Source organism: Accipiter gentilis, chromosome 5 (assembly GCF_929443795.1).
Source record: "Accipiter gentilis chromosome 5, bAccGen1.1, whole genome shotgun sequence".
Taxonomy (NCBI): Eukaryota; Metazoa; Chordata; class Aves; order Accipitriformes; family Accipitridae; genus Astur; species Astur gentilis.
Window position 1 is genome coordinate 20,427,630 of NC_064884.1, and position 16,212 is coordinate 20,443,841.

General features: G+C 52.2%; 2 protein-coding genes across 2 annotated transcripts in view; one reads left to right on the plus strand and one right to left on the minus strand.

Moving 5' to 3' along the window:
* Positions 1-7,271, plus strand: part of WDPCP (WD repeat containing planar cell polarity effector) — a 159,600-nt gene extending 152,329 nt beyond the window's left edge. Inside the window, exon 20 of the mRNA XM_049799747.1 lies at positions 6,273-7,271. Coding sequence (XP_049655704.1) covers positions 6,273-6,323 — 51 coding nt within the window. The 3' untranslated portion in view covers positions 6,324-7,271. The remainder of the gene's footprint in view (positions 1-6,272) is intronic.
* Positions 7,272-12,262: 4,991 nt separating this feature from the next.
* Positions 12,263-15,230, minus strand: OTX1 (orthodenticle homeobox 1). The gene is made up of 3 exons (XM_049799767.1): positions 15,086-15,230; positions 14,361-14,512; positions 12,263-13,645 (listed from the first exon to the last, which is right to left on the minus strand). The coding sequence occupies exons 1-3, from the start codon at positions 15,180-15,182 to the stop codon at positions 12,887-12,889; spliced, it is 1,008 nt and encodes a 335-aa protein (XP_049655724.1). The 5' UTR covers positions 15,183-15,230; the 3' UTR covers positions 12,263-12,886.
* Between the last annotated feature and the right edge of the window lie 982 nt (positions 15,231-16,212).

A 16,212-nucleotide genomic window follows, 5' to 3' on the forward strand; every position in this document is an offset into this window, starting at 1 on the left:
TCTGATTTATTTTTTTATTTCTGCTTATTATTATTTACTCTATTTTGCAGCTTCCTGAAACTCCCCAAGCCTGTCCCTGCAAGCTGTCTGCCTGCAGGGCTCTTGCTGAAATTGGTAGAAATGCTTCTATAACACACTGCTAGAGCAGGGCTTCGTCTGCAGCTTTGAATTGAGCACAGTGCATAAAAGTAAAAAATTATCATTATTATCCGATGCCTGTTGGATGGGACCTAAGAAAAAACTTATTGTCCTCTATCCACATTCATCTTACACAAACTAGCCGGTGCTCGTATTGGCACTTTCAAGAGTGAGACCACAGTAAAAAGGAGTGAAATATTCCCTATGGTTTCATGATCGCTTTAAGCTGATTTAACTGCAAGGTGCTGCCAAAAAAGGTGGACCATTCCCTCCCCCACCGCCAGCCTCCAGTCCTATGTCCTCCTCCCTCTCCCGAGCTGGCTCGGGCGCTTCCGCGCTTCCAGCCTGCGAGAAGCTCACTGGGGCAGGAGAGGAGGAAAAGACCTCCATGTGGGCAGAAAGACCCTACCCCATTCCCCACATCCTTCAGCTACCCCCATCTCCTGTAGGGACATTCCTTCTTAGCCTAGTTTGGTGCCCCAGGTGGTTGGGTGTTGGTGGAGGTGCGTATAGAGCATATACATAGGGCAATCTTGTCTGCTGAGCTGATGAGTCAGCAGCATGCAGCACCAACGCAGTCCTTCAGTTCTACTTTAAAGGAAAAAATAAAATAAAATAAAATACAATACAATACAATAAAATAAAATAAAATAAATAAAAGCTGTCTTGCAGCAGCATGGATGAAAGCACAAGAATGCCTGTATTTTAGCCTCCTCCCAATTACAGTTCTTGTTGAAACTTTTATTTTGAGGCCGAAGTATTCAATGTTTGGCCTCAGTACAAACAGATCATTTAAAAAAAAGGAAAGGAAATGCTTCAACCTCCCAGTGGAGCAGGATGGCACTTATTTATTTCTTTCATTACAAAACCAGCCCATGCCAAGTAAAATCGTACTCTAAGAGCTGTTCTACCAGTCCCAAAGCATTGGAGAACAACACACGCCAGCCCCACCTCTGCAGCCTCCTGTGGGCCCCTGCACATTTTCACTGGGTAGAGGATGGGGAAAGGCTGGGGAGCAGGTGACAGAGTTCACCTTGCCGGGGTCATGCTGGTGGGAAATCCCTGTACTCAAAGGATGTCCCCAGCAGCCTTTTGATGGCTTTGCTGGCCTCAAGATACAGAGTAAAGTAAAATACAGCAGCAGTGACTGTCTGGAGACATTGGTGGGACTCCTGGGTTTGCAGCTGGATTATTCAGCAGTTAACTGCTCCTTCCCTGAGCTACATGTAAGATGCTCCTTGCCCTCACGTAAGCAGTTGAATTAATAAACTGAGAAGTTCATTTGAAAGCTCTGGACTATCACAATAAAATCCACAAGCGCAAACATACAGGCTGTATAATGAGAGTGAAACAGAGAAGAAAGCTTTGTCATCACATCATTAAGGACTTACACAAGGGAGCAGTTAAAGCATCCTTTGGTTCCAATAAGTTACTGCAGCTGAGCGGTCACCATTGCTAAAAGCTGGTGGGTCAAAGTGTGACCTCTGCGACCCCAGTGGAGGTGCCCTAATTTCACCATACATCACAGAGCTGCTTGTGCACAGGAAAATGGGGCACCTCCATCCTCACTGAGCTGCTCTGGTTCTCACGGGACCAAGGGAAGGCAGGCAGCAACTCTGATGTGTGCTTGGACTGCAGAGGCAAATGACTTTCTGGGTAAGGGGTAGCCTGTCGTGCACACCAGGTTTTTTTGAGTAGAAAAACCATCCACACACTAACTTTGCATTTCTGGGAATACATTTCCAACACTGTTCTGTCCTGACTTTTAATGGCATGTGGAAATTCAGAAGTCTTGCAGCAGTTGGGTACCAATGCAGGAACCAGCACCCAGCAAATCAGAGCAGCTCATTCTCCTTCCAGCAGCTCCTGGACTGACCTCTGGCTTTAGTTCAACCCAAATCCAGCTCAAACCCACCATCAGCCAGCTCTACACCTGGACACCACCACAAGCCTGCTGCATCAGTGCCAGCATTTGATGGACAGCCTGTCCCTGAGGTCCCACTTTCACCCTTCTGCTCCCCTGGGCTGGCATCCCTCCACCACCACTTCCCCCACGTTGCTTCAGAGGGAGCCCTCACAATACTGGGCTTGGTGCCACACAAGGGAAGCACACCCAAAACCCAGCCCTTCTTGCACAGTCAATTCTGCAGGAAGATCCCTGCAGCTGTGAGATGGAGGATTTGCTTTGCCCTGCTCTGCCAGTTTGTTAGTGAAAGGCTAGAGCCAGAAGTGACCTATCCCCAGTGCAAATGGCCATGGCGGCTTCAGTGGGGATGTATCCAACACGGACCCTATCTTTTGTAGGTGCATCATAACATGAGTCTTCCTTGCTTGCTGCCACTCTCAGCTATGAGGAAGCTTCTCCTCCCTGAAACTGTAAAGATCATGCAACAAAATGTTCCCAGTCACCTGCCAGAGCAGCTGGCTGTCACACAGCCAAACAATGCTCAAGTAGTTGAACAAGATTTGTTTTCTAGAGGAAAGCATTAGCCCTACAGCATGTAAGAGGTGGCTCAGAGGCAAGACTGTGCTACTGCAGGGGCCCCCTGCATGCCCCCCCAGCAGTGCCAGTGGCCTTATGTTAGCAAAGGGCATGTGTTCCCACTGCAGCCCCTTGGTGTGTGGGCAAGGGCTGCTGTGGCTTTCTCAGATCACAGATAGGACAAATGCAGACTACGTGGCTTTGCCAAGCTGGTTTGGGATCAGCGCTGGCCGGAGAATCCCATCACTGGGGACGAAGGTGGGGAGAGCGTAGGTAGTTGCCGGAGGCATGAGGATAAGCTGCAGCTTTTCTTGCCCTGTATGTGGCTCATTTGGGTACGGCTCTTCAAGCAACAGGGGCGAAGCAGATGAGAAGCATGCATCCCATCCGCAGTAGTTGGTGGGGTCAGGATTTGGTGTTCATGTTCAGTCCTGTCTTCCAAGAAAGGCTGGAAATGGGATGAGGGTAGCCTCGAGGGCCATGCTGCTCAAGACCCAGCCTAATCCTGCTGCTTTGAGCAGGGTGATCTCCAGAGATCCCTCCTGGCCTGCATTATTCTGGGATTTGATAATCTTGAGCAAACTATGTAGGTTGGTTCAAAGAGTCTCTATTGAGCAGCACCCAGCCTTAGAGAAGCAAAAGTAAGTCTCCAAACAACCTGATCACCAACCTCGGTACGAATGAGACCCTTTGGAAAATGTGAATCTCAACTGCTCTCTCCTTTCTGAACTGGAGACTTATCTTATTTATGGCAATTTGAGATGCTGAAGCCAGTGGTGCCTTATGGCTACCAAATGGTTGTTTTAATGTATTATCACTCAGCTAAATACCTATCAGCCATAAAGGTCCGATATGATGCTATCCAAGGGAAACAAGGCATTTCCAGTGAAAGGGAACAGTACCTATGGATCCTAACAACAGGCATGTCCTTCCACACAGCCATTCCTGCAGCCTGGAATCAGGCAGTCTCCACCTGAACAAACAGATGTTTAAAATACTTCCCCATGGCTCTTCCATTTATTCCTCTCTCTCCCACTCTCATCCTTTCCCACCTTCATCATGCCCTTGAGGATAATCCCCAGGAGAAAAAGCATAGCCTCTTGGGAGTGATATGGCAGTGCGGGGAAGAAGTTTCTCTGTATTTCCTGCTCCAGGAGACTAAAGGGATCCTCTGTTCTGCCTCAGACCTGGGGAGACCGAGCAAACCACTGCCTCCATCCACTGCTATCCCTGCAGGTCCAAGATGGCTTAGTGGCTTTTCAATTACAGGGTGTGCCTTCCCATACCACTCTTCCCTTTGCCTGCCAGAGCAGGACCACATCATTACCATGCAAAGCCCCACGATCAGAACTCTCCAGGGCACAAGTGGATGCTTTCCTGTCAGGATATTCATGTTTTCCTTCTCTGGATGACTAGCTGCTCATTACCATAGGCAGCAGCACTGCAGTGCTGGCTTCCCCTGTTCCTGGACAGCCCTCTTCCTGTGCTATGAAAATCAACTCTTGTCAAATTATTACAGCTGCTTTTATTGCCAGGGTGCTACATCAGAAAAGATGCAGATGTCAGATGTCATTATCGCTCTTCAGTCTTTGATTAACATTAAACACCTTTACAAGCTTGATGCCACATCACAGACTTCCCACGCGACACCGCCAAGTCTGCTGTGGTATGACCAGAGAGGTTTGCAAATAGTTTTTTTAAAAAGTATTTAAAAAAAAAAAAAAAGGCATCTAGGTAGGTCTACAGAGCTGGGTTGGTGTGGGATGAGAGTTCTTGTTAACCTCTCCCCAGACAGAGGCACAAATCGTAAATCTAAGAACCTGGGTCAGGTATCTATCTGATGCACTCAGGACCCTGAGCCTTCAGCAACTGGGACCTACCCAAACAGCTTTGAACTCTAAGTGGTCAAACATGAGGCTTTTTTCCTCCAGCCTGCCTTCACCTTCCCACCTATTCCCTCAGTCTCCAGAGCAAGCACCAGCAGAAACCCCTCTGCATCAGGCACTGACACAGCTGTAGGGAAAAGAGAGCCACCCCTTACCTACAGCCGCTGCTGCACCTCCAGGCTTTACTGCAAAAAAAATCTTTCGTATTTTTTGGACCCTCCAACAAGTGCCATTTGGAGAGCAAGGAGAGCCCACAGAAAGCTTGCAGCCACCCAAATCCCAAGGCACATACACACAGCCCCCCCATGAGGGCTGCTACTGAGTAAGGCAGTTCATAACCTCCTTGAAGACACCTGCCTAAGCAGCAGTCTCAGCAGTGAAGCTGTGTTTCAGTTTGATTGAGTTTTCAGCACTGGAATAACCCTGTTGGGTCTGGGATGCAAGCGTTGGTTCAGATGGGCTGTTGGGGACGCATTCTCATCTTCAAACCACCTCCGAGAATGAACAGGGGGTCATATTGTGGCACAGACACCTCCCGCTATCTCCCTGCAAAGCAAGTGCCAAGCGCTGGGCTGGAAACAAAACTCGATGTCCACAGAGTGCTCGTTTTGAGCCATCACACTGTTACTGCTCCCTCCCTGCTGAGGTAGGGAGGTTGTATGCAGGAATGCTGTTTTAGAGGGTGATCTTTATCTCTGTGGTGAAATGCACATGCCATGAGATGGAGCTGCTGCTCTGTAAAGGTTCCTTATGAAGCTGCAAGAGTTGTTGGGGTATTTTTTTTTCCTTTTTCCTGCAGTCAAGGAACAGCGAGTCACTCACGAGTCCTGTCTGCCCGCGCCCTCACTCCCACAGCCTGACATAGCCCTGACAGCAACCTCCTGGGGCCGAGCCCACCCCCCTTCCCACACCAGCCAGCATGTCTTGCCCTCTGAGACAGGACAAACACACTTTTCCCTTTGTTTTCAGCTCCACACCTATTTTTTTTCTTTGCATCGTGAAAGGCTGGCTACTCATCTGTAATTCAAAAGAAAGCAATGACTCACTAGACTACAGCACTTTCCAAGGCAAAGTATTTCATGCATTTCGCAGGCCCTCTAGCTTGCGTTATGAAATAACATCTATTTGTGGCACATCTCCCCATCCTCAAGTCCTTCGCAAAACCAGAGGACTGGGGTTTCCACCCTGCACAGGCACTGAGCGCAGGAAGAGGAGCACAAATTTGTGCTTAAATCACGTGTCATGCTTTGTGTGAGGAATGCAAAATGCTATCCCCACGTAACTTTGAAAACCTGGCTTGCTACCCGCTGGCGTTAACCCAGCCTTGTGGTGTTCACAGTATGTTTTAATTAAAAGGTAACAAAAATCTAAAGTTTCACTTTTCCCCATAAGCTTCCAGGTGCCAGGGAAAGGGCTCAAAGGCACGTGGAGCCTCGGCTCCCAGCCCCTTGCATCCCAACCCCGTGTCTGCCACAGAGGACACCAAGAGCAGTGTCGCTGGAGCTGCAGCCCCTGGTTTTCCCCAAGAGCAGCAGGGGAGGAGGGTTGCAAAGGGGCTTAAAAAAGTGGGAGAGGTGCCTTACCTTGAACCACAAGGCAGCTTCCACTGCTTTTGGACTGCATCCTCCATTCCCAGGCCACATGGGGAGAGTGTCTGCAATTGTCTCTTCTCCCTGGGTTGGGATGGTGTTTCCGATAACCGTGTTTCCATCTTTCGTTGCCTGTCCCTGCAGCCTGCCTGATCCTGCCTGTCTTTCCCCCCGCAGGAGACCAGAGACAGTGGGTCTCTCAAGGTCGTGCACTTTGGGCTGGTGTGACTGAACTGCTAAAGCAAAGTAGGGGAAACCTCACAGAGGTGGTGAAGTTCACAGAAAGCCTTTCAGCAAACTTCCAGCCAGCCCTGGATCCGACCACTAGAAGAAGACAAAACACCAGGCTTAGAAAATATGCTGCCCTTAGACCTCCAAATTATTTCTGAGTTAGCACAAACGTGTCCATGCAGAAACTGCCCCATGTCTGCTTATGGAGGGCAGTTTGGTGACATTTGCATCGTGTCATTCAAAGACTTCAAAAAAGCAAGTAATTGGGGATCCCCATTTACTGTACAAATGCAATGCTGAAAAATTTGGGGGGTAGAGGTCTTGGATGAATCCATAAACTTCTCAGGAGAAAGTCTGTAATTCTCTATGCATTATATATTTTAACAATCTTCACTTGGAGGCAGATTTGAATTTCCACTTAAGGCTCTGAAAACCGTCCTATTGAGATACCAGCAGATAAAATCTTCACTCAGGATACCTCTGTGAAAGAGCAGCCTTTCACAGTCAGCAGCATTTTTCGAAGAATGCTCTCAATTTTCGTATCTAGATATATCATCTTAGTTGAATAACCATTATTTTGCCTTGAAAAAAGACGCGGAGCCTCTTAAACATCATTCCATTGGAGTCCAGATTTTAATCTGCCTCCTCTAACCATGAAGAGAAAATGCACTGAGAAGGTAACGTAACCTGTTTCAGCCCTCTACGTTTTTTTATGACGGTGAAGAGAGGAGCGAGCATCATCGCAGGTCTTTCTTCCCCCCATTTGATTGGGCGGAGCATGTACGGACACAGATTTTTGTACTCTATCATAGGCATGTGCGTGGGTTAAGCTTGAGCTTTCTGGGGCGCATTGGGAGGTTCCAAAGCCATTCCACCCAAAACCGGCAAGCTTCTTGAAATCGGTTTTGTACAATGAACAAATTTGTATGATGAATAGACTGAAAATAAAAGCACAGTGTAAAAAAAAAAAAACCCAACACAAGCTATTAGAAGTATTTTATTAACAAAAATTCTGCATTTACCCAAATGAAATATTTGTGCTTACTGTTGGTTAGCCATTTTCCCCTACAAGCCAAAATCCTGCTAAATTTCTGCTGTACAACAGGCGATTTTGATTGCACCAGAACTCCCAACCCATTTCGGCACTTTATCCGAATCGGCACCTTTCCATGAATATATTCAAAGGAGACTTTTTGCTTTGCAGGTTGAAGGGAGCAAATGGGCTGCAATGCATAGGGTATTGTACACTCAATAGGGAAAAATTAATAAAGAGAGCATTGAAACAGAGCAGGCTGCTGCATCGCCTCCCCATGCAGAGCTGTGCCTGTAATGGCTGTGCTTTGCACAGCACTTCGAGGGGAGCGCACCCTTATTGTCCTATAGATTTAAATTTAATTTCTGAAATGCACACGGCGCAACAACAGACCGCGGCGATCACACGCTTGTTCTGCATAAGACGCTGCCATGCGTTGCTTTGCCGTACAGCTATTTTGCTGAATTGCAGCCATATTTCTGTCAGTACAAGTGATGGTCTATATGAGGGATTAATTTGACACCAGACAGTGATTCTTAATCCTTCAGTATATCATAATCTATTTACTTTGCATGCTAAGAGGATTTCAGCTTAAAAATATACAGGAAGTGATACTAGAAATGTACATAAGATCCAGAATGCCGTTTCTTAAAATTGCAGTTTTTCATAGAAGAAAAAAATCCTCATGGCCTTCTTGGAAAAGTCCTGTCTGTCCTGGAAAAAAAAAAAGTGTTGAATAGGGGTTTAACTAGAAACTGGCATATGTTTTCCTTCAGGCTTCAGCCCTCTGACCATTTTCACCCTCCTCCTTCCCTGCAGCTTTTTGTGCTCAGCCATACGACATGAAAGAAGAGCTCTCCAGTATAGCAGGTTCCTTGGCTGGGAGTTACACCGGCAGGTTTTTATTGACAAATCCAAAACAGGTTTGGAACCAATGTGGGATTTTATGTGCATTAATTGCTACTCAAAGTGCATGAATTAGCAGTGACTGGCTAATGTAGAGGTCAGCACAGTGAAAACCACAAATGGTCGGGTGCGATGGCTCCTTATTCAGCTGTAATCATCTGTTTTCTTTGCGCCCTGCCAGAAAGGCTGTCTACAAAATAACTGCAGTAAGTTGTGTTAGTGGGTACATCTCCTGAAACTTATAATTTATAATTTTTTAATAATTTAATTCATGCTCGTCCATAACACTGCATCCCCAAAGCACATCCTGCACCCGCACCAGCAGTCAGCCACTGCAGCCAGCAGGAGCCCTGCCCAGCCTCTGCCCACCTCTGCATGGCCGGGTACCGCTAAGGGTGGTCAAAACATCACCTGTCACAGCTCCCGACCACATATGGAAGGTTTAAAAGCAAAGCTTTCCAAGCAGCGACTCTACTCAGAGCAAGTACTCTGTTAACAGCAAATAGATCATAAATTATTTCAGGTCCGTGAAGCACCAAGCATAAAAACTAACAACAGCCCAAGCTAGGTAGTATTCTCCCCCTTTGCCCCTCTTCCCCACCCCCAAATCCTGGCCCTTGACTTACAGGCAGGAAAGCACCACGTGCCTTTGGAGCAGGCACCTACGTGCGGAGGCAGCTGCCGGCTCTGGTATGAGAGACAGGAGCTTTACTGGGCTTGTGGTGGGTAAACCGGCATCTTGGCACCATGGCAGCAGCCCTTGGACTGCTGGTGTGCTCAGTGCAGCACCATGATCCAGCAGCAAATGCTATTTAAAAATACATAATACTAATCGTAGCCGTGCACCCAACAGCCTTCTCGCTTGGGACGTGAGGCACCCGAGACTCCCAGGTGGCTGTTTCACAGCCAGGCTGCCCAAAAAAGCCCCCCCGATCCTGCCGGCGCCTGCTCCCGGAGCCGGGCACCAGACAGCAAGTGCTGCCGTGGTGTGCCACTTTACCTGCCAAGACTTGTGCTCGGGACGGCAGCGCCTGTTCGAGCCTCGGGGAAGCCCACGGTGGGAGACGTTTGCTCAGCTGCCCAAGCCCCAGCAGTGCGGGTGTGCTGCTAGCAAAATGGGAGGGGTTCTGCCCCCCAACCCCAAACCCGGGCACGACCCTCCCTGGCCCACGCTCACCCACCAACGGGCACAAGTTGTATCTTGCCCATGCTGCTGGCACGGACCCACAGATGGCGGAGGGAGGATGAGGCCTGACCATGCTCAGCTCGCCAGCAGGCATTGCACTGGTTAGTCACCCCACTGTTTTTCCAGGGGGTTCTACACGATATGAGAAAAAATATAAGCAATTTTAGTTGTTTTCCAGCAAACCCGGCTGTTCCTGCTCATAGTCGTGCTTGTCGACCTTCAAAGAAACGCTAAGGCTGGGAGAAATGCAACAAAAAGAAAAAAAAAAAAAAAAAGAAAAAAAAAAGGAAAAAAAAAAAGAAGCTAGGCATTGAGGGCAAAGCCATTATTTGATGTGATCTGGAATCGGTCTCCTCTGCGCCCCTGCTGCCAGCTGAGCTCAGCGACCGGCCCTGCTGCCGTGCTCCAGATCTGCATGAGCAGGACAAGAAAAATGCCCAAATTGCAGTGTGGGGGATGCTGGAGAGGCCACTGGGCTGTGGCACCAGGTACTGCTGGGTGTCCTATAGGGGGGGATTCCCCTGGGGGACACAAGCACTCAAACCCCGAAGCAGACCCCAGGTCCAGCCATGCTGTGGGGTGCTGGATGAAGAGGTTTAGGACTGTGTCACCAAACCCAAAATTCAGCTCCTATCCTGGCTGTGTCTCTCAGCATCGCTGATTTACTGAGTTACAATGAAACACAATTTTTAAGGCAAGATGAAGTGTGTGTAATTTTTGTTTACAGAAGATGAAGGGGGGAGTTTATACATTTGCTGTCTCTTGTCGCTCATGTGGTCACTAACTCTGGGAGGCTAACTTCAGTTCACTTCATGCCCAGCACAGATACTTTTTTTTTTTTTTTTTTTTTTTTTACAGCTCCAGGAGGGCTGCGATAACTTTTTCCCTTTAAAAGAAGGGCTTGGAGATGCACAGGCTGGTAGCACCCAGACCCAGCATGCATGGTCCTCCCCCAAACTGCCTGTACAGCCACCCTTCAGTGTGATGAGTGCTCTACTAGTACTTGCAGAAAAGAACAATTATTTTATATGGATAGATGTATTTAAAAACACTTAAATATATATGTGTGTATATATATGCACTGAAGGAGACAAGGAGAAGAACTGTTTAAAGAAAAAAAAACAACCCACCCTAAAATCAACTCAGCTGCACCCATCCCCTCCCATGTCTCCCTGCTGCACCATGTGGGTGCTGGAGGCCATCGCCCCCCCCCGCCTCGCCTCGGGGCTGTGCCGTGGCCGTGACCCTGGAAGGATGCACAGAGCTTAAGCCGGTGGTACCTGGGGCTGACCCTGCCGGTTTTCCCACCGCAGCCCATTTCCCAGCAGCTGTGACAGCACATTGCCAGCCCCATTTGCACCCTACTGGGATGCAAACCTTCCCCAAAGTGGCTGCCCGGAGCACGCGGGTGCCTCAACACCTCTCACCCGCTCCCCACCCCCACCCCCCACCGCCCCGGTCTCCGCTGCCCCAGGGGTGCCTGGGGACATCAGGGATGGGGGCCATATGGCACAGCCCCAGAGCTCCCAGCTGTAGTGGGCACTGCTGCAAGATCACAGGGAAAAGGATGGGAATTTGGGGATGCTCCCCCCTGTGCATCAATGGTACAAGCAGGGCAGCAGTGGGTCCCCTTGGCCCCAGTCCCGTGGGAGTGGGAACGGCCCCAGCACCAGTGGGCAGCCTCCAACAACTGCGGGGAAGGTCTGGGGAAAAAAAAAAAAAAGAGGGGGAGATTGTCAGAAGAAATAATTGATCCCCCCCCTTCCCCGGCTGGCTCGTAGCCAGCAGCGGCTGAGGAGGGAAACGCTGGGAGCCAAGGCTGGAAGCACGGATAGGTGCCGAGCATCCTGACCAGCACCTGCCTGCACAGTGGGGCAGAGGTCTGTCTGCGTGGCTTTATGTCCAAGTGGTCCTTGCACACCACCACCACCCGTGGGTCCAGAGTCTGTGGGGCTGCCCCAGCAGGTATGGGGGGGTGTTGCTGTTTCAGACAGCATTTGCCCATCCCATGGGTCCCACTGGCACCGCAGTGCAGCAATAAATCTGTAACCAATTAAGACAGTCAATTAACATAAAAGCAGGTCCCCAGCCCACACCCACAGAGGCGGCAGTGGGTCTCCCCCCTCCAGAGCATTCGTGAACTCATCACACTCCCCCCTCCCCCCCCCCCCCGCCCCATCCTGCTAGTAACCCCCAGGAAGTATTTCCCAGTGCCTCTCTCCCCCCAAGGAAGTTTCCTGGGGAAGAGGAGGCGGGGAGGGCGTGTGGAATGAGGACAGAACACCGCATTTATTAGTTTGGATTTTATTGGGGTGGGGAAAGGAGGGGGGGGTTGCCTTACAGTTGAAGGGGTAAGCGTGGGGTTACGGCATCAAAAATCACACATACATGGTCCCTCTCCTCCTGTGGGGCAAAGCTGCTGGAAAGCACCAGCCTGGGTTGGGTAAGGCAGCCAGGCACACAGAGCTGCAGCCTGGACCCGCAAAAACACACCAACCGACAGAAGGGACTTAAAAAAAACAAAACCAAAACCAAAACCCACCAAACCAAAAAACACACCCCCAAAAAGTCATGCCCCCCAACCCCAAAGCAGAGCTGCTTCCCCCTGCAACCCTCCCCCCAAAAAATAAACCAAAACTTTTTTTCTGCTTTTTTTTCTTTCCTTTTTATTATTTTAAAAATTTTTTTCCAAAAGTTTTGGTTTTTTTGGTCTGCAGGTTGTGGATCAGCTGGGCAGCACTTCCCTCCCCCTTTGCCTCCCCTCTGGGCACCCCCCGGGCTGCTGCCCACCCCCCAGCCCCAGGACGGCACGACCGAGCTTGCGTGGAGGACGGACAGAGGACGCGAGATGGGGAGAGATTCATTTTTAGGGAAGAAAATTAAAATAATTTTTTTTTTTTTTTTTTTAAGTTCTGTTCCATGTTAGACTCTAGATAAATGCCAACCCAACAGCATCAACTAAAAATAATCACGGTCACTGGAACGGACCTAGTATTTACATTGTTCCCGCCGCTCCCAGCAGCAAGAGGCTGTACAGGACCGGCAAGCCGGGGGCTCCTGCAGCCAGGGTGGGGGCTGAGGCCCCCTGCATGAAGTGGAGGGGGCACTGGCAGGGCAGGAGCCAGCCTGCGCCTCTGCCCAGGGTGGCAGCAGGGGGGACACTAGGCTCTTTTTATTTTTTTTTTTAAACTCCTCTTCTGTTGTGTTTAAAAAAATAATAATTATAATAAACCCACTGGAGGGGTGCAGGAAGCAAATAAATATCAGTCAGTAGAGATGGGGGTGGCAGGACCCCTCCCGGGGCATCGCCATTGCTAACGAATAGGGGGGAGGAGGAGGAGGAGGAAGAGCCGGAGCCAGAGTCCTGCCCGAGAGGCGGCGGGGAGACCCCAGGTGGGGGGTACGTGGCGACTTGGGGGAACAGTGGTCGGACCCTCACAAGACCTGGAAGCGCCAGGACGCCTGGTCCTTGTAGTCGAGGCAGTCAGGGGAGTTGAAGTTGAGCTTCCAGGAGGCGGCGGCGGCCGCGGCAGGCTCCTTGTAGTCCAGGCAGTCAGAGGAGTTGAAGGGCAGCCCGGTGCCGCCGTAACCCTGATGGTGGTGGTGGTGGTGGTGATGGTGGTGGTGGCCCGAGCTCTGGCTCAGCGGGTGGTGATGGTGGTGGCCGGGCACCGAGGAGGGCCCCATGGGGCTGAGCTGGTGAGGATGGTGGTGGGAGTGCATGGGCGCCAGGTAGGAGCTGCAATCCACGCCCCCGAAATAGGATGAGGAGGGCGGCGCAGGGTAACCTTGCCCGTACCCCCCACCTTGGCCGTAGGAGACGGGGTAGCTGGCAGAGGCGGCAGCGGCGGCGGGGCCGGCCCTTTGCATGCAGGACGCGGCAGCCGGCGGCAGGGGCTCAGGCACCGTCACCCCTGCCGGTGCCGCGCCAGGAGAGATGGAAGCCGGGCTCCAGATGGATGACGCCGGGGTGCTGAGAGAAGCCGGGGCGCCTGCCGGGGCCGACGAGGCTGAGCTGGAGGAGGAAGAAGAGGCCGAGCTGGAGGCCGCTGCCGGCGGCGTGAACTGCCCGCTGCTCTCCGAACCTGAGCTCTCGCGAGCCGGCGAGGATTTCTTCTTGGCCGGACGGCTCTTGGCCCCGCCGCCGCTCTGCTGCTGCTGCCGGCACTTGGCACGGCGGTTCTTGAACCAGACCTGGAGCGAGAAAATGGTGTGCAGGGGAATGAGCAGCGGGGCGAGGAGGGGCGTTGGGCCAAGCGAGGGACCCAAAGCCCTTCCGCTCGTCCCGCCACCCCTCCTCACGGCGGGAGCACCCAACCAACCTCACCCCGGCACCAGTTCTCCCAGCACCCACGCCCAGCCATTAGCACCGCACACCCCCACACACCGTAAAAAAACCTGCCCCGCCTGGCACCCAGGCCACCCTGCATCCCACCCCAAGCAAGGATGCCCAGGGCCAGTGGCTGGGGTGTCCCAGCTCGTGCATGTCCCTGGCGCAATGACACAACATGGGTTTGGGGGACAGATCCTGCGTGGAGTGCTGCCTGCATATCCCACCCCACTGGACATCATCATCTGGGGAGCAGTGCCAGAGGGAGCACCCCTGGGAAATCCCCAGCTAGTGGGGCTGCTATGCCCTGGGGCAGGTGGAAAGGGAAAGAAAAATATTAATAAAAATAAAATTAATAAAAGAGGATAAAAAAGAAAAATAAAAGCCCCCCCTTCACCTGGATGCCCCTACGGCGGGACGGACAAATGGCCAGGAGCCCATGCACATCCCAGTCCCGAGGAAACAGGGATGATCGTGGATGGAGGACCAGGTCTGAGTGGCGCCAGCTGAGCCGGGGTGCCCCCCGCATCCCCCCAACCCACAGCAGCGCGGGATCCCCTCCCCACGCAGGTCCAGTACCTGGACTCGGGATTCGGGCAGGTTGATCTTCAGGGCCACCTCCTCCCGCATGAAGATGTCAGGATAGCGGGTCTTGGCAAAGAGTGCCTCCAGCACATCCAGCTGCGAGCGGGTGAAGGTGGTGCGCTCCCGCCTCTGCTTCCGTGGGGTGGCTGGGGGCAAGCACCGCCATGCCAGTCACTCAGGGTCCTCCTGCACCTCCTGCAACCCCCTGGCACAGGGGCCTGAGAAGCATCCCCTCCCCAGCCCCAAAGAGCAGTGGTGCTCCCTGCTCGCCCCAGCCCCACAGCAGTCGGGCACTGCCCGCCCGGGCTGGACCCTGTCCCACTGCGGGCAGGGGGAGCGGCACAGGGCTGGGGAAGGGTCTGGCCCAGCCCCAGTGGGATGAATGGAGAGATTTCGTTGAGTCGAAATAAATCTACTTTTTTTTTTTAAAAAGTTTTTTATCCTTAAAAATCCCCACGGGAACAAAGAAGCCCCAGGAATGGGGGGAAATTCAGCTGGGGCCGGCACTGTCCCTCCCACCCCACTCTCCCCAGCCAGGGGTGTGGGCAAACGGGGGCACCCACACCGTAGCCCACCCCAAACAGCACGGCCCCTCGGGTTCCTCCAAACCCACCCGGGATGGAGCTTTTTCCCCTCCGCTTGCTCCCGGGCAGGTGCCTGCCAGGGCGCGGGTGGGTGATGGCAGGGATGGGAAGGGGGCCACGGCACGGAGCACTCACCCGGGTACCCCACGGAGGGATGCAGCAGGTCCATGGCGGGGCCCGTCAGCCCCAGCCCGTTCATGCCGTAAGGGGGCTGTTTAAGGTAAGACATCATGCTAGAAGCTGGGCAGGTTTCCTCCAAAGTCCCACAGAAAAAATCAAATCAAATCAAATCAAATGTATGGGGTGAGAAGGGGAGAAAAGGAGGAAAAAAAAAAAAAAGCCTCAATAAAAAGAACCCCCCCAAAAAACCCAAACAAAAGGCAAAAAAATTAGAAGCCAACGACAATTAAAAAACAGAGCACAAAATGGGCATAAAAGGAGTTTTTTTCGTTCTGTCCCGCCGTCACCACCGCGAGGTCCTCAAGCGATCGCAGGCACAGGGAGGCAAAAGAGAAAAAAAGAAAAAAAAAAAGAAAAGAAAAGAAAAAAAAATTAAAACGGCAACGAGGATCGGGAAACAAAAAGGCGGATTTCTTCCCCGCGCAGAGGCGAGGCCGGAGCGCCTGGGGAGAGAGTGGAGAGAGGCGGGTTAGGGGTCCTGCCGCCCCGAGTCCTGCCGAGGGGCGCCCGGGGGCCTGGGTGGCCGCGGGCACCCCGGCGCGGGGGCACCGCGCAGGCGGCCTTTAACTGTACATTTTATTATTATTGTTTTATTTTAAACGAAGGCGAGTTGCGTGCAAGTGCCGAGAGGCAACAGTGCCCGGCGATGGGGAGAGATAAAGCAATTATTTAAAAAGATAATTGGATTAGGAATCAAAAGGAGGTACCAGAGGAGGGAAGGATAATTAATGTAAAAGCGAGCAGACGGGGACGTTTTAATTAGAAATGGATAAGAGTTAAAAAAGGGGAAAGGAAAAGGGAGAGCGCGGGCACCCGGCGCCGGCAGCCCGTGCCGGGCCGGGGCCGGGCTCCGGCAGAGCCGGGCCGGGAGCGAGGGCCGGGGGGGACACCCACACCCACACACGGGGATGCACGCACACGGGACCCGGCGGCCGCCGGCGCGGGGAGGCAGCGGTCGGGCTGGGTGGCAAAAAGCCGCAGATAAACGCGGAGGGGAGGAAGGGGCGGAGAGACCCGGGCGGCATCGCCGAGCCCCGGGGGCGGCCCCCGCTGCCGAGGCCGGGACCCCCCTCACCACTACC

What these genes read in the sequence shown, in the direction of transcription:
- OTX1 (XM_049799767.1), bottom strand. Translation starts at nt 15,182, where the DNA reads ATGATGTCTTACCTTAAACAGCCCCCTTACGGCATGAACGGGCTGGGG. An exon ending in TCCCTCCGTGGGGTACCCGG is followed by an intron (nt 14,513 to 15,085) that starts GTGAGTGCTCCG and finishes GCTTGCCCCCAG; the next exon opens with CCACCCCACGGAAGCAGAGG. An exon ending in TGCCCGAATCCCGAGTCCAG is followed by an intron (nt 13,646 to 14,360) that starts GTACTGGACCTG and finishes TTCTCGCTCCAG; the next exon opens with GTCTGGTTCAAGAACCGCCG.